The following is a 19,041-nucleotide window of genomic DNA, read 5'->3' on the forward strand; positions in this document are numbered from 1 at the left end:
CCCAAGCTAAGCAGAGCTTGTGTTATGGTAACCAGACAACTGATAAACTTACTTATATATTTCTAAATACATACATATTATAGATAAATTACACCCAGACACAGAACAAATGATCGTGCTCATCACACAACATTTGTCCTGGGCGGGAATCGAACCCACGACCTCCGGTATAGCAGTCAGGGTCACTAACCACAAGACCAACAGGCAAGTCAATATGGCTCTTCTGAATTCATCTGTCATTCAGTGAGTTGCACAAGATTGTGTTATTGATCCGTATTAGTATAATGTAGCTGTGGACACCATGGAGTCAATGGCCACTGTCAATCAAGTCATCATTAATTAGAAGGAAATGTTTTATTTGTAATAAATGGTTAATTGTATCCGTGCGTTAAGTATTGTAAGAGGATGTAAGACGATAAATGCTTTAGAGATAAAATTTAGATTTAGTTTATTATTTTGGTTTGATTTAAGATGTGAATTCTTGTTTAGATTTTTACTATACCGCATTATATTGATGGTAAAAGATCTAAATTCTATTTTATTTCGCTATGGTATTTTATTTGTAGTTGTCTATCATATTGTGTCAATAACTTTCAATTGATATTTTTATTATAACTTTTAATTCGTACAAATGAGGAGTTTTTTGTTGTCCGAGAAGGTTGCTTTGTGAACTTGTTTGATATTTTAATTTATCAATTAACAACATTCAAAAAGTCTCAGTTAATTCTTGGATTTGATCTCAAGACCATTGACTTGCAGTTCACTACATATACCTCCATGCCACTGCTAGATATACACACGCGCCCAAATTAGGCGTTCTATTTTTGCAATAGCCAGTTAACTGCGTTATATAAAAAGTCTCCTGAAAGCTGATAACACAGTTATATTAGTTCAGATAATAGTCTAGACTTTTGTCCTTTATGTCATTGGAGCCCTAATCTCCAGCCTGTAACATGGAACAGGTGATTGTCTATATGAGTCACGGTGATTAGACCTAATTTGCGCAGTTGAATATTGGTTAAAACTGGTTCGGGATATACGCAGTGAAAATATATTGTTATTGAATCATATTATCAAGATTTATTACAGTGAAATTACTACGTAAAAAATGTAATATAAAATTTATTTATTTATTTATTTATTTATGTACACACAACAGACACAGAGTAAAACACGTATAAAAAGAAAAACACCGAAGGTACAAAGGTACTGCTTATTTCTCAAGAAATTTCTTCCAGCAGACCTGCGACAGGAGATGACAAAAAGAAACATAAACACAGTGTGTAGACAAATATAGGACAATAAAAATAACAAATACACAACATAAAACAATATTTATAAAATATATACTTATATAAATATATAATATAACATAAGACAAGGACGTTAAGCTATCTTAGTGATGCAAGATAGTGTTCTTTGACACGACGTTTAAATATACTGATAGATTGGGAGTCGCGAATGTTAGGCGGCAGCGCATTCCACAGCCACGCTGCATGGACAGCATGGAAGATGGAATCTTAGGTATATCTACTTATCGAACACTATAAGTTGGAATATTTGATATGCCTTCCGTACCCAAGGGTAAAAATTTGCAAAGCTCTTATGCTACTGTCTGTAAGTTTGTCTGTCATCAAGCTGTTTCTCATGAACCGTGAAAGCTAGAAAGTTAAAATTACTTTTACCACTGAGTCGTATTTAGCATCTTAAATACGCATATAGTTAACCAATCAGGATGCCTATCTATACCTAAAACTTTAAAGTGCGGAGAAGAGAAGCCGCTCTCCTATAGTGCGCTGTCTTGCTTACACATCGTAACAGGTTTACAAAGGCGATGATAGACCCCCGATGCCTGAGACAACGAATCGATAACACCTTATCAGTATACTGTATTGCTTATTATTGGTATAATCTTGATGAGATATGCGATAAGTTTAATGTGTCATAAAAAATTGTACTACTGATTCTGATACACAGAAAAAGAATAATTACTTTCGTTTTTATTTTGTAAGAAATCTAACTCAAGTAAAGCGCAAGAAACGCAGACACGAGAACAAGCGTACATTGATCGTACAATGCTACGCGGGGATCGAAACCGCAACATAACACTTTTCACTCCATCTTTCACGGAAAATCTAAACAGATTTTGAAACAATTGACAATATAAAATCTGGATTAAAATACTTAAGATATAACCAGCAAAGTTTATGCTGTGGGAAATATGCGATTAAAACCGCAAGTCACATTTAGTCACCAATCAATATTTTATGATAAACTAGCTTTTCGCCCGCGGCTTTGCCCGCGTCGATGTCGGTTATATCGCGTTTCTAAGAGAACTCTTCAAAATTTCGGGATAAAAGCTATCCTATGTTCTTTCTCAAGGTCAACTGTATCTCTGTACCAAATTTCGAAGCGTAACAGACAGACAGACAGACAGACAGAGTTACACCGAAAGTCACATTTAGTCACCAATCAATCTTTTATGATAGATTATTTAGTAAGTTTAAACTTTATATATGCAACAAGCGAATCTGTTTCACCAAAACTATCTCTATTAATAGTAGTATTCAATTCGTGATGTATGTACGAAGTTTTCAACATGCCCGAGGTTATTTTGAGCGGTTACAGCTATTGTTTGGTACGCAAATAGTTAATAGGCGCACCTTTTAACGTATACCTAGTTATATTAAATTAATGTTTAAACTGTTCTCTCATGTATTATTTTAATGATTGTTTATATTTTGGACAGGTAATTAGTTAAACTTGGCCAGACGAAGTGACGGCACGGACTAAGGCGGTGACAGAATGGTGGTCAAGGCAAGGCACAAGAAGCGTCGGTCGTCCGGGAGCAAGATGGGTCGATGACATAATAAAGGTCTCGGGTCGAGTCTGGATGAGGCTAGAATAGGGCCGTAGAAATTGGCACGACACAGGGGAGGCCTATGCCCAGCAGTGGGAGGATAAAGGCTCTGGATGATGAATTAGTTAAAGAGGAATGATATTTATAAGTATTGGTAAACACCCTTTAACAAATTTTGCTTTAGGTACCAGAGGTGCCAAAGTGACGGCGAAATTGGATAAAACGCTTTATACGAAAAATGGCGCGTCGCGTCACACGCATATTAAATGTACCATTTTGGTACCGTCAACGAAAGGGAAAGAGGTAGAATGTTATATATTAGTTAATTTATTTTTATGTGAATAACGTTTTGTAATATTTGCTACGTTTTCAAAATGTTTACTTGACTTTCTTTTCTAATGATCCTACAAGATAGTAGAACAAGAACAAGTAGAACTCTTTCAGGTACCTAATAAAAATAAATGTAAATATAGATAGAAAGGAAATATCTATAAAAACAAATGATAAGATTAAAACAAAGCTCAATTAAGCAACGATTTCGCAATGAAAATGCATTTAATTGCACAACATTTCAGCTATCATTATCCGACAATCGTACCTCTATCTCTTGAAGACAGAGTTAGAGCGAGACAGCGCTTTAAAACGTAGAGTTTCATCTCTTTTCCACATTTACAATCGAATTACGATTAAGATGATGGTAGGAGGTCCTTAGTTATCGTTTCCCGGCTATCAGTTTTGTCACCTATTGTTATCATACATATAGTATTGCGTGTGAAGATTGCTGATTTCACACATTATGGTACATTGACTTCTAGTATTTAACGCGTAGGTGTAACCTAGTCAGGCAGCTGACTAATGTGAAATATTCATGTCAATGTTACATATTTGTTTAGTTTTAAGTATTGCTTAATCTTGAATAATATTTTATAAGTAATTTGTGGAATTTGGTATATGGAAGTTTTTCTTATTTGAATTCTTGAACATAGGGATGAAAATATTTAAAATTTAATCTGGATATTATTGAAAGTTGGTTTATTTCTCGCAAAAACTATGATTGATTTTTTTTGTAAGGCATATAGTAGTAGTACTATATGGTTAGTCATCAAATATCACAATAGTTAATATCATAATAGTTATCAAAATATCACATAAGTAATTCTTACTGATATTTTAAAAATACTTATTTAAAGATTACCTGTTTACTTACTCTTTGACAACAAAATTCTGAACTACATAATCTCGAAAACCTACTAGGTTTAAATAAAAAGAAATGGTATGGTTACATTTTTTTTATAGTTACTATCGTGAGAATCATTTATTGTTAAATGATTAAGGACTCCGGTTGGGTCCGAAATACTCCGAAACTAGTCGGGCTACGCCGATATTTATCGGGTAACGCGTATTTACGCGTGAGTAAACCGTTACATCATTTAATAATGGTTACATTTTATCCAATTTCTATGATAAAAGCAAGAATGATTCAAAAGTATCATATTATTGAAGCAGTCTTACAAAAAGAGTTATTGAACCATCTAAACTGTTCGGTCGGTCATAAAAACGTCTCTTACATTTCCAGATGAGCGAATACATCGGCGCCGTAATATCGTCTGCAATAAGTGATATCTATGAATATGCATCATTTGCTGCTAAACGGTTCAGCATCGCCAGTCGCATGCGATTTGGCGAGCTATAGGATCTGTTGTTTCATTGATGTAAGTGTGTATTATGATGGTGACAATTTATGTTAAATAGTATTTTTTATCGGTATTTAAAAATGAAATGATTGTTTGAGATTATCATAGTTATCTTTCTAATAGTTTGTGTTTTAAGATACTTAGATTTGATATTTCTCAAGTTTATTAATGTTTATACGATTTTTAAATAACTTGATGGTAATACATCAAGTTATTTAAAAAAATATGTCGATTATTTCATAAGTTATTTCATTTTCTCTTTGCTTTGTCTTTTTTAATAGTCGAATTGTGACATGTTCTTAATAAAAATGTATTCAAATTTAAGGATATCTGTTTTATATAAAATGTTTTGATGAAACAGAATATTTGCATTTATTTTCCTGTCTTACGTCATTATTTGACTACGCTGAACTGTGCTGCAGTGTTTTAATTTATTCGTGGAACGCGGTCGTTAAGGCTCTGATGAGATTGTTCGTTATAATTTTATTCCAGTGTCCACACTTCCAAAGTTAAAATAATTGGGTCAGATAAATATTAAACAGTGATATGAAGATACCATTCGATTCAAGCATATTGTTTAATTTATTCCTTTGGAAGAACGTGGCTAGGAAAATATTTACGATGCTACGACGATAAATACAATGTATAATTGTATTTTTTATGTATCTTTCAGGTTGGTTAAACTACCTACATATTTGGAAGCAAAAATTGGTCAACTGTACAATTTATGTCCGTACTAACGGGTGATGACATTCGATGTTCATCATGATTTTTTGTTATAGCAGCAACTGAATTATGCCAATTGAGAAAATTTCAACTGTCTTGATTTTGAGGTTCATGACATACAGGCCGGTGACTATCAGACGGATTGCGAATTTTCCGAAATAAGGTTCCGTTTCGTGGAACGTTAAAAAATTACGTCAAATTGTGAAGTCAGTAAAAAATCAAATATTAATAGTAAAATATTTTCAGTCCACGTAACTTTTGTCTAGAAAAACACTAAACTTATTATACTCATATTAAAATATCCTATCCAGCAGCTGCTATAAAATCTTTACAGTTTTCCACGCTCCCACCCACGCGGCTAGATACAAAAGCAAACATTACCCAAACACGTATTAAACTTCCACATTCTTCACATTAATTATAGGAGAAAACTAAAGTTCATCGCCCTTAGACTGAAGAAAAACACTCTCGCGAACAATTGTGTTCGGTGACGCTGAAAATTGGATCTCTATGTACATGTAATGGTATTCATTGGATACTGACACGCGTTTCCAGTTACACTGTGTTGATGCACTGTGTCGACACACGGTGAAGGTTTTAATAGTTTTCAGTGGATACTGGCACGCGTTTCCAGCTACGCTGTGTCGATACACGGTGAATGCTGTTGGACATCGAAGAGAGAGTGGGTAATATTCAGCTTTACTTTCAGTGATGTGAATATTGTTTTGACATTTTAGAAATGTGTGGTAGTTTTTAAGTGAAAACTTTTTTAGCCGCTTTATACAATTTTTGGTAATGGGTTAAAAAATTAAACTCGCGTCAGGACATGTATGAAATAGCTTTTTAATGTTATATAAATGTCACCGATTCGTAAAATCACCAAACCCACTGTGCATGATGTGCCGCGGGTTCGATCTAGAGACTGAGTGTCTTTGTGAATATGATTTGAATATTTGTGAAACCGCCCTTGATACAAGGATCAAATTTCTAAGTGTGAGAATCCACAGAAAAGAAAACAACTAGTCAGTTCCAACATAAATTCTACTCTGTTTTTAACTTACCTTCATTTGCCACGCTAGCAGAATACTAAACAGAACATGCTTCTTCTTCAAGTAGAATAAAAATATTACTGCATCAATATTCGTCATCTCTGCTTGAGGGAGTTGGCAAGTTGAAACGAAAATACCGTAACATTTGGTTACATAAGCAGTTTTCAAAGGGATGCAGATTGCACTGTGATTTTCCCGACGTTTTGGTATGAGGACACTTGATAAATGGATGTTACTAAGAACTATTAGCTATATAATATATATTCTATGATATTCTGACATTTCACATGTGTTTAGGTGTCATACAGGCTTATTAATCACGTGGCTAAAAAGTTTTGTAGTTGTATGCAAGCTACGCACAGTAAAATGCCGCGCTTAGGTGGTGTATTCACTTTACACCACCATCAGTTTAAAATTAAATATGGAGAGAAAACTATATTTTGTTTGTGTGTCGTTCTTGGATATGAGCTGTAAGTTATTAAAGAGATGTCGAAAATGATGTTCATATCCAATGGAATATGTTGAGACTTTAAAAATCCTTATCAATAATTTTTTTAACAGATTTACATGATTAAATGATGTAACGGTCTACTCACGCGTATTTATCGGGGTAGCCCGACTAGTTTCGGACAAAACCGGAGTCCTGACGTCAGTTCGACTCGCGATCCCGCCGCGTCTGCTCATGATTAAGGACTCCGGTTGGGTCCGAAACTAGTCGGGCTACCCCGATAAATACGCGTGAGTAAACCGTTACATCATTTAATAATGAATCATTCTCACGACAGTTACTATCAAAAGATCAAAAGATTTACATGACTATTTGTTTTAAATAAAGCAAGAATATTTTATTGAAATTAGTTATTACGGGCAATGAGGTGTATCAATGTGTAGGGTATGTATAATTGATTTGAATTTTAGTTAAACTGACACAAGGATCAAAATTATCCACCAAATACAAAAGTGATTAGTCATTGCTTTCCCTAACTGTCAAATCGCAAGTTATTAAAGTAACTCATTAAAAATTTATGATTCTTGTAAAATATTCATGATTAGCTTTTACCAAATAAGATTGTTCTTAGCAATCGTAAATATTGTCAGATGTTTGACGGTTTGAGATAAGTTTTACTGTCAAATTTAATGTGTTTGTCGGCTGCAAGTTAATGGGATGTTAAAGGTAACTGTAAATCAATATTTTCTCGATTAAGGGTTGTTTGTTAACGGTGTTTCGTGTTTATAACTTTTAGGTATCCTTGTTTCATTTACATTGGTTTGTGATTTGTTATTTAAAATGAATCATCAGTTTCTCACTTTGCTGTGATGGTCAATATTAAATATTATATTTAAGTTTGGTATTATGGGCTATTTTTCTACATCTAAATAAGGATATTTAGATCAAAAAGCATTTGATAATAAAGGTTTTAATAAATATCATTTTCTTTAACAAACTAAGTAATATAATTCTAGACTTTCCTAAACATATCTATGATAATGAGAAACATGTTAAATTGATCATGAATATGCATCTTCTAACCTACAAGTTTATTTCCTCCAATAAACATAACAATAACAGCCTAACATCAACTTCTACCTCATTTAATACAGTCCTAATTAAGCAAGGATCCTTGCTTCCTCTCATACATACATACACACAAATACGTAACATTTTCTTGCTTTATGACCGTAATATATGACAGTGCATATGACACGGGTGTAATGTCGCATACAGTTAACACGCGTCGCTCGGTGACGGAGCAAGCGTCGAGCAATTTTTCATTACGGCGACAATATACAGCATGGAGGAACATTTATGCAGAACTAGCTTTTCGCCCGCGGCTTCACCCGCGTCGATGTCGGTTATATCGCGTTTCCAAGAGAACTCTTCAAAAGTCCGGGATAAAAACTATCCTATGTTCTTTCTCAAGGTCAACTCTATCTCTGTACCGAATTTCATTAAAATCAGATCAGTGGTTTAGACGTGAAAGCGTAACAGACAGACAGACAGAGTTACTTTCGCATTTATAATATAATAGTACATATACTAGATAGTATAATACTAGGTAGTGCATACTAGTGTCAGTGTGTTAAGGAATGCATGATTCAGAGTTTAATAATAGCTGTCGCGACGCAAAGCTTTTATAGTTAAAGTCTACGACTCGTAGACAATGTAAACAAACTGAATTTAAATGTGGTATGTTAGGCGCAGCGGATATGTGATTCAATTGTGCAGGTTGTAGATTCGATTCCCGTTTAAAACGGGAGAATTCGAGTAAGTTTGGACGTTTTATTTTGAAATAAGTTTGACTATGCTTACGCATGAACATAATACGTTATTATCATAAATCAATTTTTAACTATTTTTTTTTCAATCAATCTATCATCTTTATTTAGTAACATAGGTAATTACAATACATGCAAGGTCTTAAAGTAAATTTTATATGAACTCTATGTTATACAAATAATAATATTTCTGATATTATCATATTTCCTATACGAAAAGACTTGTCATCCCGATAGCAGTACATTTAAAGGTCACTCTCAAGGACCAAAATTGACAACAGTAAACAATAAAACGAGATAAAATACAAGTGGCACCGCGGCGCTCAACTAGTCAAAACAAACTAACAAAAACCATACAGCATACAGCGCCTCTACAACATAATAATAAATCATTATTTCATGTACCACGGACAGACATTTACATATTTATGCCGGCCGCCATATTGGGAAAAATTATGCAAAGCAGCCTGGCTGTCTCGTAATTAAATATAATAAAGCATTTTAATCTGAACGGCCTCATGTTTAAAAACTGTCACGGCGTATTAACAAATTGGTTTTAACGAAACGACTTGATCGAACTTGTTTTAGGCTGTCGGCACCTATATTGGCCATATGTGGTGTCACGCTGTAAGACGCGCCACGCTGTACGCTGCGTCACGTTGTACCCTACGTCACGCTGTACGCTGCGTCACGTTGTACGTTGCGTCACGGTACTTTATAAAAAAAGAGTGAAAAAATAACGGAACAAGAATATGGCGTTAATAGGAGACCATATGACTTTAGCTATTGTTTTTTAACCGTTAACGCTAATGAAATTGTTTTAAAATGGAATTGGCCAGTCTTAAGAGTAATTAAGTTAAATGTTTATTTCAGAGCTACGAAATCACTACTAAAGAATAAACCCTTATGTGTGTGTTTTTAGAGACTTTTATAACGCACAGCGTATTACAAACCCATCGTTGGCCCAGGCACACTACAGTTTATGACGTACAACCTACTTCAAATTAAAGCTTGATTAAATTCCTATAGGACAAATTATAGGTATTCCACGTTAAACAAAAAAAAATAACAAAATCCGTTCATTCAATCCAAAGTTCTGAGCTAACAAAAAGAAACGACGAATTGAAAACCCCTTCCTTGCATACGGTTTGAAACAAGAACACTGACGTAAACTTCACTTCATAATATCTTAAAGTATATTAAAAGCTTTTCAATTATCAACAGACTTGTCTTGTAATCGAGGGTTATACAAGAGGTTGGCCAACATCAAAGGGCCGAGCCTGAGATAAGGGTCATGTAGTTGTCAACATCGTTACACCCACTTTACACCTACGGAGATGGCGACATGTGGTACCCGATTACAGAAGGGTTACTGAAATGTGGTACAATGTAGAGAACCGAGGAGTTTAGGAAATGGCTTTCTTGGAAAATTGATAGAAAAGATATTTTCATTAAAGAAAATCCACTCTCACATTAAGAAATTCTTTCTGTGTGTTTTGTACAGTTACGAGGTTACATATCCAGACTTAAAACAAGCTTTTGTGGATCACTCAAATGCTTGTGATACGCGGGGATTGAATCCGCGATACGACACCCTTATTGTGTTTTTGGTGACCTTTACCGTCCTTGCCGTGACGGTGTATTAATTACAGCTATGAAATAATCTTTTATAGAACAAAACTTGATACATAACTTCGTAAACAAAGCAAGCATCTAAATATGCTTCGATAGCAATATCAAGTTCTCCCAGTGAAATTAATAATGAACGCGGAGAAACCCGATATTACAATATTAATTAGGCCAATTTAGAACACGTCGATGATTGGATTCGACGCCACGGTGAGCGCGAAAGTGAAAAATAATTGACTGTTACAGGCATAATTAATGCGAATAAACCAATACTAATTATAGAACAATACATGATTTACAATGAAAAGAACATGATAGAAGTTCAAGACGACAAAAATGTTAATGAAATTTTAAGTGATAATTATCTAGAGAATTATGAGTAATTTGAAGATACTCACTGACAAAACATTTGGTTCAGTAGTATTTTTCGCGTGACTATATAACCTAAGACACTATCATGTCTGTATCACTATCATCATCAAATAACATAGGTTTCTACTGATAAGGAATATTTCTAAAGTCGATACAGTAGATCCTGTGATTAATGTCAAAAACTTAAAAACCACGTTTAAGTAACCAAAGAATTCTATTCCTACTAATTAAACGATACAATAGAACATTATCCATTACCTAGACTTGTAGGGAATAAAGTATGCACAGCTAATCCAGAGAAAGCAGGTGCCAAGCTAAGTGGAGAATAGAAACCTGACATGAGCAAAACCTTCTGGGAATCACACGTGACTGTATGTGGATATCTATGGTAGGTATACGGATCTAGCTGATAGAATAGTGAAGGTGGAATTTGATTTGGAGATCTACCATTTGACAATTCTCAAAATTATTAGAGTAATAGCTTGAGGCAGTAATTAAGATTAATTGTGCTTTGAAGAAATTACAGAAGGTGTAGTTGGAGCTTTTAAGACAGATATAGCTCAAATAATGGGAACAGAAAAATAAATATGGAATGTTTATGGCATTTAGGTAAAAAGAGAAACAGTCAAATTACGTATATTCTCGTCAGAATTTTAGAATGCATTTAAAAATCTCTTATCCAAACGCAGTAACTTTAGCAATAGAAAACCAATAAACTGTAAATCAAACAGCTATAAAAATAAACCTATATACAAACAGGTGTTTCTTTATATGATTGAAGTTGTGTAACATATACTTAATCCGAGTTGGACACCTTGAATCAATTCGTGAGCCCACATCAACACGTAGGCTTAAGATCATAAACACACATTCTTTGCAACTTAATCAGGTTGCCACAAAAAAGGTTTTATCATCATCAAAAGATATTAAAGTTTATTGAGAGATTTGTAATGCTATGTTTATTGAATAATACTTTGAAATGTTGTATCATTTGTTTTTTTGTTTAAAACTATTTATAACCGTGTCAGTCTCTAAATATATCAAGACTTTAGTTGTAAATCTTTGATTTTATGTCGATAACCTTTACTAGACCAGATTCACAAAGTAAAGCTAGAATTTGAATACTAATGTTCTATTACCTAATTCAATAGTTCGATGACTGCTGTATTTGGGTCTAATTTGAGTCTTCTGGAAAACAAATGCTATCTGTAATAACAATGATACGAACCTCTTAGAGCGCACCCGAGTGTATCTCCAAGTATTGCTACTGTAGTGTCCGGAACTAGAAGGACACAGAAGCAACTGCAGGCTGTTCGGGCGAGGCTGCCTCTGCTTCTTAACCCTCAGCTTCACTACTTCCTCCACTTCTGCTTTCTTCTTCGGCTCTTTGATCGGCGGTTTTTTGGAATCCACGCTCCATCTGCGCTCATCCATGATTTTCTGCTCCAAATTCAAATGATCCAGCCTGTCCTTGATATAACTCCTTGTCCTCAGTAAATCTGGAGTCGTGTCCATTTTGTCATGTCTCCGGATCTCGATTGGCGATAAAGGAGGTCTTCGGGGCTCGAACACTACCTTGGAGTACTCATTACTCCGACGCCACAGGCGAGGCGAGAGCGGCCAAAACCGCCCGGTCTGTTGACCAGGTTCCATAACCATTTTTACGTATCACTTCACAATTCACTTGAAACGACTTTATCGATGCTAAAACAATATTTAAATGTAAAAGCTATGTGATAGATCCTCAGACTATTAATGTGGCTTAGTTTAAGTTGTATTAATATTCAAGACAATGTGTCGACGCGTCCGCCACATCCGAAAGCTATTCTTACACTAAGCATCGTTGAAATGAAAAGTGCATAACAAACGCGCCTACGCAATCGATCATGCGGAGCGTCTACAGGAATTATAGATAAAGACGGAGTGACTGCGACGGTGACTCAAACGGTAGCCCCTATGACGTATTGAATATGTATTTTTTTTGGAATAGGTATTACTTTTTCCTTTAAATTGATTACAAATTGATTATTCAAAATAAAAACGTGTTTCCGTTAGGTATTGAATAAGCAAATGATTTATGGAATTGGATTTTTCCAAGAGACTCGCGACTCTAACGGATTTGTTTCCTTAAAATATAGCGGATGCTAGATTGTTATCAATTTCGTGATCATCAAAATTGGCCGTTTATTAAAACATTAAAATGAATTCCGCTATTTACAGTCGCTCTAATGAAAGCAAACTGTTTAAACCAGTTTGACCCCGAACGACACAATTTTATCAATTTCTATCATCATTTGTGAATTCTACATCAATTAGTGTATCGGGGGCAGCGACCGGGAAATCGCGCGTCACAGTACAACTGGCGCTAGCAATAAAATATTTATACGTCAACAACATAATTAAATCATAAAACTAGGTTTCAAAACAGAAATCCTCGTTTTATTGAGCCGTTATAGACGACTGCACATTGGATTTGTAGATCAACGTTATAAACGTGCCCGACAAACCAGAATTACATGAAACGGACGCAAAATTTAATATTTTTACCGTATCGTCAGACCGAAGAACATTTACGGAAACCTGACTTTTAAAAGCTCTTAGCCTACTTTTGAACGGCAAAATTCGCTTCGAAAAAGAGCGAGATTTATATTTGAGGTTATATTAGTGGAGAGGGGGCCATAAAACGTTGACGACTGCTGACGAGGGACTGTTGGCCGTAAAGCTCTGCGGAGGCGTAATGGCCACAATGTCGGATGTCACCGAATAGCGCTGCATACTAAACGCTGTCTCAGGAAGCAGGCAGCTACAGGACGATAATACATGTGCGTATGGTATGCTAATGCTGATGTTGTACATAGATAACGTATAAACAGACGGGACTATAAAGAATTGCGCTTTGGAGTAGATGTCACGATAGGCTTAACTGTTGGTGTTGTAAATAAACATTTAGAAACAAATGTTAGTGTCAATTCTAGTTTAGATGCAATATCTTGGGTAAGTCGTATGTAAGTCGTTGGGTAAAATACGTTTCCGTTTTATGCATAAATTAATACTCAAGTTGAGACTTCATAGGAAATGAAGATCTGTTAGACGAAGAAAAGGAACAAAAGCCGGTCAAGTAAGAGTCGGAATCACGACACTGATTCGTACACGAGCTGACGAAACATACATTTTCACCAGCAAAATGATCAGTTTTTTTTTTGAAAGTTTAGTTTTTATTTATTATTTCAACTTTGTCAAATATTATAAATGATCAGTTGCATCACCTCGCTCTTTATTTTTATTTGTAGTTAAAGACGAAACACAAATTCATTATCTGTGAAGATGTCAACTATCTAGCTGTTGTTCATGAAATACAGCGTGATGACGGATGGACAGACAGTCGAGCATCACCAAAGGGTCCGTATTTGCCCTTCGGTTACATAACCCTAAAACTCGATACTAAATTAGGAGTACAGGAAGTGTAAGAAAGGTTTGAATCGCAGGATGCTAGTACGTGTGTTATGACAATAGGCAGTGACTCAGCCGCGCTTTCTGGAAGTGGTATCGAAATCAATGTGTGTGACATTCTTGTGTGAGTGGGATGCATCGGAAATTCTTGTTAAATGTGGACCAAAGGTCAAAGTGTATTCATAATTATGATTATAGGGTTGAAGTTTGGTGGAGAAACAAATTTTAAACCGACGAGTATTGTGGTTTCTATACTAAATACGTCGTGTGTGACTGTGAGTTACGATTAATTTTAATAATATTTTTAGTATTCCATATCTCAAACAAATCAGCGGATGGATCGAACCAATTTGTCTTTCTACAACCTATTCAAATTCGCACTTAAACCTTTTTTGTCTGTATGCATTTCTATGCCGCGATTGTGGCTATAACTTATTTGTAGGGCCAAAATAACGAAGATATTTACGATAGTAAAGCACACACCACAATAGTAAAGATCAATGGCGCTGGCTCAAAACAAAAAAAACAATTACAATAGCCAATTGTTATTTTCGATTAATTGTCAATTGGTTTTTCCTCAACATCATTGTGGCTTTATTTAGGCCATTGAGAGACACATAAATTAAGACTTACTACGCAGTGATTTAGAAAAAAAGTTATTTAAATGTTTATTTATTTTATTGCATATTTATCTTTCGTTTTAAATACATAATGATTATTGGTACATTAATTGTAACAGATATTGTTATCAGTATTGGTTTTTTGTATTCTGATTAACGTAAAATGGATTTTGGGATATCCCCCTTATTCTACAAGAATGACGCGATAAAGTGGAGTTACGGACAAAATCCTGAAAATGATGGCTCATGTAACACATGCAGCGGCGGCCTTACCCATTGCAAGGCCCCGGGTGGTGAGTCTTAACAAAATGGTCTGAGTACTTGCTTTTAGATAGTCTTACTTACGAATTAGTTAACTTTATTTGAATTAGCCGTTACAAGTGTTAAATAAATTTCAAAAGTCTAAGGAGCCTCGCGCCCCTAAGATTTTTGAGCCCCGGGCAATTGTCCTGTTCGCCATCCCCTAAGGCCGCCACTGAACACAGGCTTTCAGCTAGTATTTTAAATTAATGAAAATGTGTTTCCTAGCTCGCAGTGAAACAAAACATAGGCAATAACAAAAAAATAATACGTAATTTAGTCACTATTTAACACTTTTTTAATTAAATCACTGTATATAATCTACATAAAATAATACTATAGTGACTGATTTTATTATCGTTTATGACTTTTCACATCACACGTCACATCAGCCAATCGCCAAGGTCATTTCTCTGACCGATTGACACACAAAGTTGAATGAACTATAATTAAAAAGTTTTATTATTTATTAACGGTTCAATAAGCTAGGTCACTAACTTCATGTTAGGGTTTGTGCACGTATGACGAAGTAAGGAGCAGATTTATATGTTACAGGAAAGTAGTCTTTATTATTGACGCATAAAGGTTGTTTATCGTTTGACAATAATTGAGAGCTCGCGCGTTATCGATATAACTCTTTCAGACAATTATGCACTTAACTCTGCTTGTTTTAAAGTTAGTTTTCAAGTGTTATAAAAATACTACGGGGCGTTGCGTTTCGCTATCTATGTGCTAGGCCTTAGAGGATGCGCGAGCGCAGGATTGCGTGTTTCTAGCCACGTAGTACTAGATGATTAATGCTAGGTGAATCAATAAAAAATAAATAACAATACATATGTGATAAGTTGTTAGATCAAACTGCAAAAAGTGTCTTTGGCCTATTAAATACCTGTTGAGACACGCGTTTTGACCTGCTTATTTGCTATGCCATCAATTCGAGAATTATATTCTTAATTAAATTGCTTTATTTCGTTTGAAATCTGACTTCCTTTACTAATTAAATTGTTTTTTGTCATACCCTTGGAATAAGTTTTGTATCAGTTGTTAATATAAATAGAACCGTCGTTAGAAGCTAGCTTTAAAAACTTGTGAATGAGTCAGAGTTACAGGTATTATTGATTGATTTCCAAAAAACACTTGCGTATTATCAAATTGTTTATCTATAGCATTTTTATCCGATAAATATTGCCACTACTCACTTTTCTCCGTAATATTACTTCATTCATATATTTTGGAGACTAGATGTTGCCCGCGACTTTGTCCGCGTGGTTATGATATAACATAGTTATAAAGTAGATTTTCTTTAATCAATTATTTGGAATCGTTTCTTCGCAACAACAATAATTATTTTGATGCGAAGTTCCTCCTAAGATATTCCCTGTTATTTAATTATGTAAAAAGCAACTTTGTTCGGAATCAAATATGTATGTATGCTACTTGTAACGCTTAAAAGTTTAAAAATATTTTTTTACGTAACATTTCATTACAGCTATGCTCCTATCAATAATAGCGTGTTATTATATATCCAATAGCCTTCCTCATTAAATTTTCTATTTAACACTGAAAGAATTGTTCAAATCGGACTCATAGTTCCTGATATTATCGCGCTTAAACAAACACACAAACAAAATCTTCAGCTTTTTGAACCAATTTAGAATTTACGAAACAGGAACAATCCACATAAACGACCATTCAACCGACAATACAATTTTACCACGACGGTACCGAAGCGCTCGGCCGATACCCAACCAAATGCGTGTAACGAAACCATAGCGCAATCTATTTCGATCCCAACGCCATCTATCGACCATAGTGACAACTCGGATTATTTATCTATACTCCGTTCGGGCATTTTCTTTGTACTAAAAGTAGTATTATATTTTTTATATGTTATTTTATTATTTTTTTCATACCTTTTTACTATTTATTTACTTTTTTCCGATGAATTAAAACAACATGAACCGAACTCGTGTAACGATCGACACCATTGCGCGTAGTACTAATAGAATTATCTATACTCCGTTAGAGCATTTTCTTTGTAGGAAAACTTTTATTATATTAATATTAATTTTTTTACACCTTTTTACTGTTTATTTACATTTTTCTGATGGATTTTCCGATGAATTAAAACAATAACATGAACCGAACACTTGTAATGACACCATTGCGCGATTAACGCCATCTATCTACGGAGCATAGGAACAGCTCGACATTTGACCAATAGATGGCACTATTATATAGTATGTCCGTAATAAATTTTATTTTTTATTTTTATTTTTTGTAATAAAAACTATCCTATGTCCTTTCTCAAGTTTCAAACTATGTCTGTACCAAATTTCACACAAATCGGTTCAGTAGCTTAGGCGTGAAGAAAAGACAGACAGACAGACAGAAAGACAGACAGACAGACAGACAGAGTTACTTTCGCATTTATAATATTAGTTTGGATAACTCAAATCCATGATAATATTTAAATCACATAACTATCATTGTATATAAAAGGCCTAAGAATCCCTCATTAAAATTACGACATTCCTTTGTTTTTTCCCAGTGTCAAGTGAAATGGCCAATCGCACTGAAAAAACCCTCTTCAAGTAATAGATTTGTGGGAAAGAGATGCCGCTCTACTTTTTGTAGCGAGCTGTCTCGCTCCCACATTTATAGCTATATTACATCTAAAAGCAGTGGTGGGTAGGTATACTTGGTGACAATAGCCGGAAGAGTATTGTGTAGTGCTTATAAGGCCTTCTAATATTGTATGCGATTGTGGCCACTCACCGCTGGGAATATGAAAGGTTTGAAGATAGTTTGGATCGTGTTCAACCATTGTCTTAGTGGGTGCCATTTTGTTATGGCTATGTAATCAGGAGCTTTAATTGAAGAGCTTCTTTTACTGATCCTTAGCAATGGGGCTGGTGGTGAATTTTTGCATCTGGTTTTCGAATTGTAGAGAATGTTTTCAGGCCTTAGCTTCACTTTAATATTTTTTTAATGAAAATGATATACGCTAGTTCTGGATCACAAGGGCTGAAATGTATACTAACACTGGAATGTGTTTCAAGCATTTTAAGAATTATATGGTAAATTTTAATGTGAACTAATAATAATAATAGTGATCATAATATTCAAATCAAATATTATTGGTCTAAACAGACATCATTTCGAGAACTTATTAAAATTCCCAAGCTGCAACGCGACCAAATGCAAATTCATTCAGAAATTCCTTTGTCAGGCAGTAAAACATTCGAACAATGACACAAAAGCTGCGAGTATTGTCCGAAAACAGCTGTTTTCTGTCAATATAGACGAAATATGCAACCATTGAATACTGTTCAACATCACATAGTATTTGGGACGGCAGAATTAGGGCGGCGCTAAACAAACGAACATCGCAACTGTTTGGAATTGTTTAAAATTAATGCATGGATGTTTGTGTGAACTAGGCGAAGTTTTTGAAAAACCTGCAAACTTTTACTTTTATTTTCTCTACAATATTTAATTTTATATTGAAAAACATATATATACAATACTAGCTGTTGCCCGCGGTTTCACCCGCGTAGTATCAGATTTTGTGGCTATTTTACAGTTCTTGTTTTTTTTTTGCAACAATTTTTCCCTATTTTCTCACCGTTTAAACCTTCCCTGGACTACTACGAATATTTCAAGACTTAAATTAGCTAAATCGGTTCAGCCGTTCTCGACTTTTAGTGAGACTAACGAACAGCAATTCATTTTTATATATAAGATAATATACCTACATAGCAATATTTACTATAGAATATCATACAGACATTTATTTATCAAAGAAGATTATTTAATTTATCGTGCTTCCATTGTAAATAGCGGCCAGAAAACAGCTTCTTAGTTTAACTCCTTGGTAACAATAACGTAATTGTATTTTATTTTATTGTGAGAACGTTTCTCAGAAAAACACGATTAGTATCAATTCATCGTCCAATTAGGTCTTCAGACGAAAAACTTCGGAAAAACAACACACAAACGCAATTACGTTTGAAACATTCAGTACGGTCTGCCCAAAAGTACTATCATAACTTTTCAAGAGG

General features: G+C 34.6%; 1 protein-coding gene across 6 annotated transcripts in view; it reads right to left on the reverse strand.

Moving 5' to 3' along the window:
- The window catches only part of LOC113494203 (focal adhesion kinase 1), a 159,480-nt gene that overhangs the window by 31,261 nt on the left and 109,178 nt on the right, over positions 1 to 19,041 (reverse strand). The window contains exon 2 of one of the 6 annotated variants that reach the window (XM_026872419.1): positions 11,836 to 12,311. The exons of 4 other annotated variants lie outside the window; for them this stretch is intronic. In XM_026872419.1, the coding sequence (XP_026728220.1) occupies positions 11,836 to 12,266 (431 nt within the window). In that variant the 5' untranslated portion in view covers positions 12,267 to 12,311. Of the gene's footprint in view, positions 1 to 11,835; positions 13,794 to 19,041 lie in introns of those variants that run through there. One more of the 6 variants, XM_026872423.1, reaches the window with a different exon arrangement.

Source organism: Trichoplusia ni, chromosome 5 (genome assembly GCF_003590095.1).
Source record: "Trichoplusia ni isolate ovarian cell line Hi5 chromosome 5, tn1, whole genome shotgun sequence".
Classification (NCBI taxonomy): domain Eukaryota; kingdom Metazoa; phylum Arthropoda; class Insecta; order Lepidoptera; family Noctuidae; genus Trichoplusia; species Trichoplusia ni.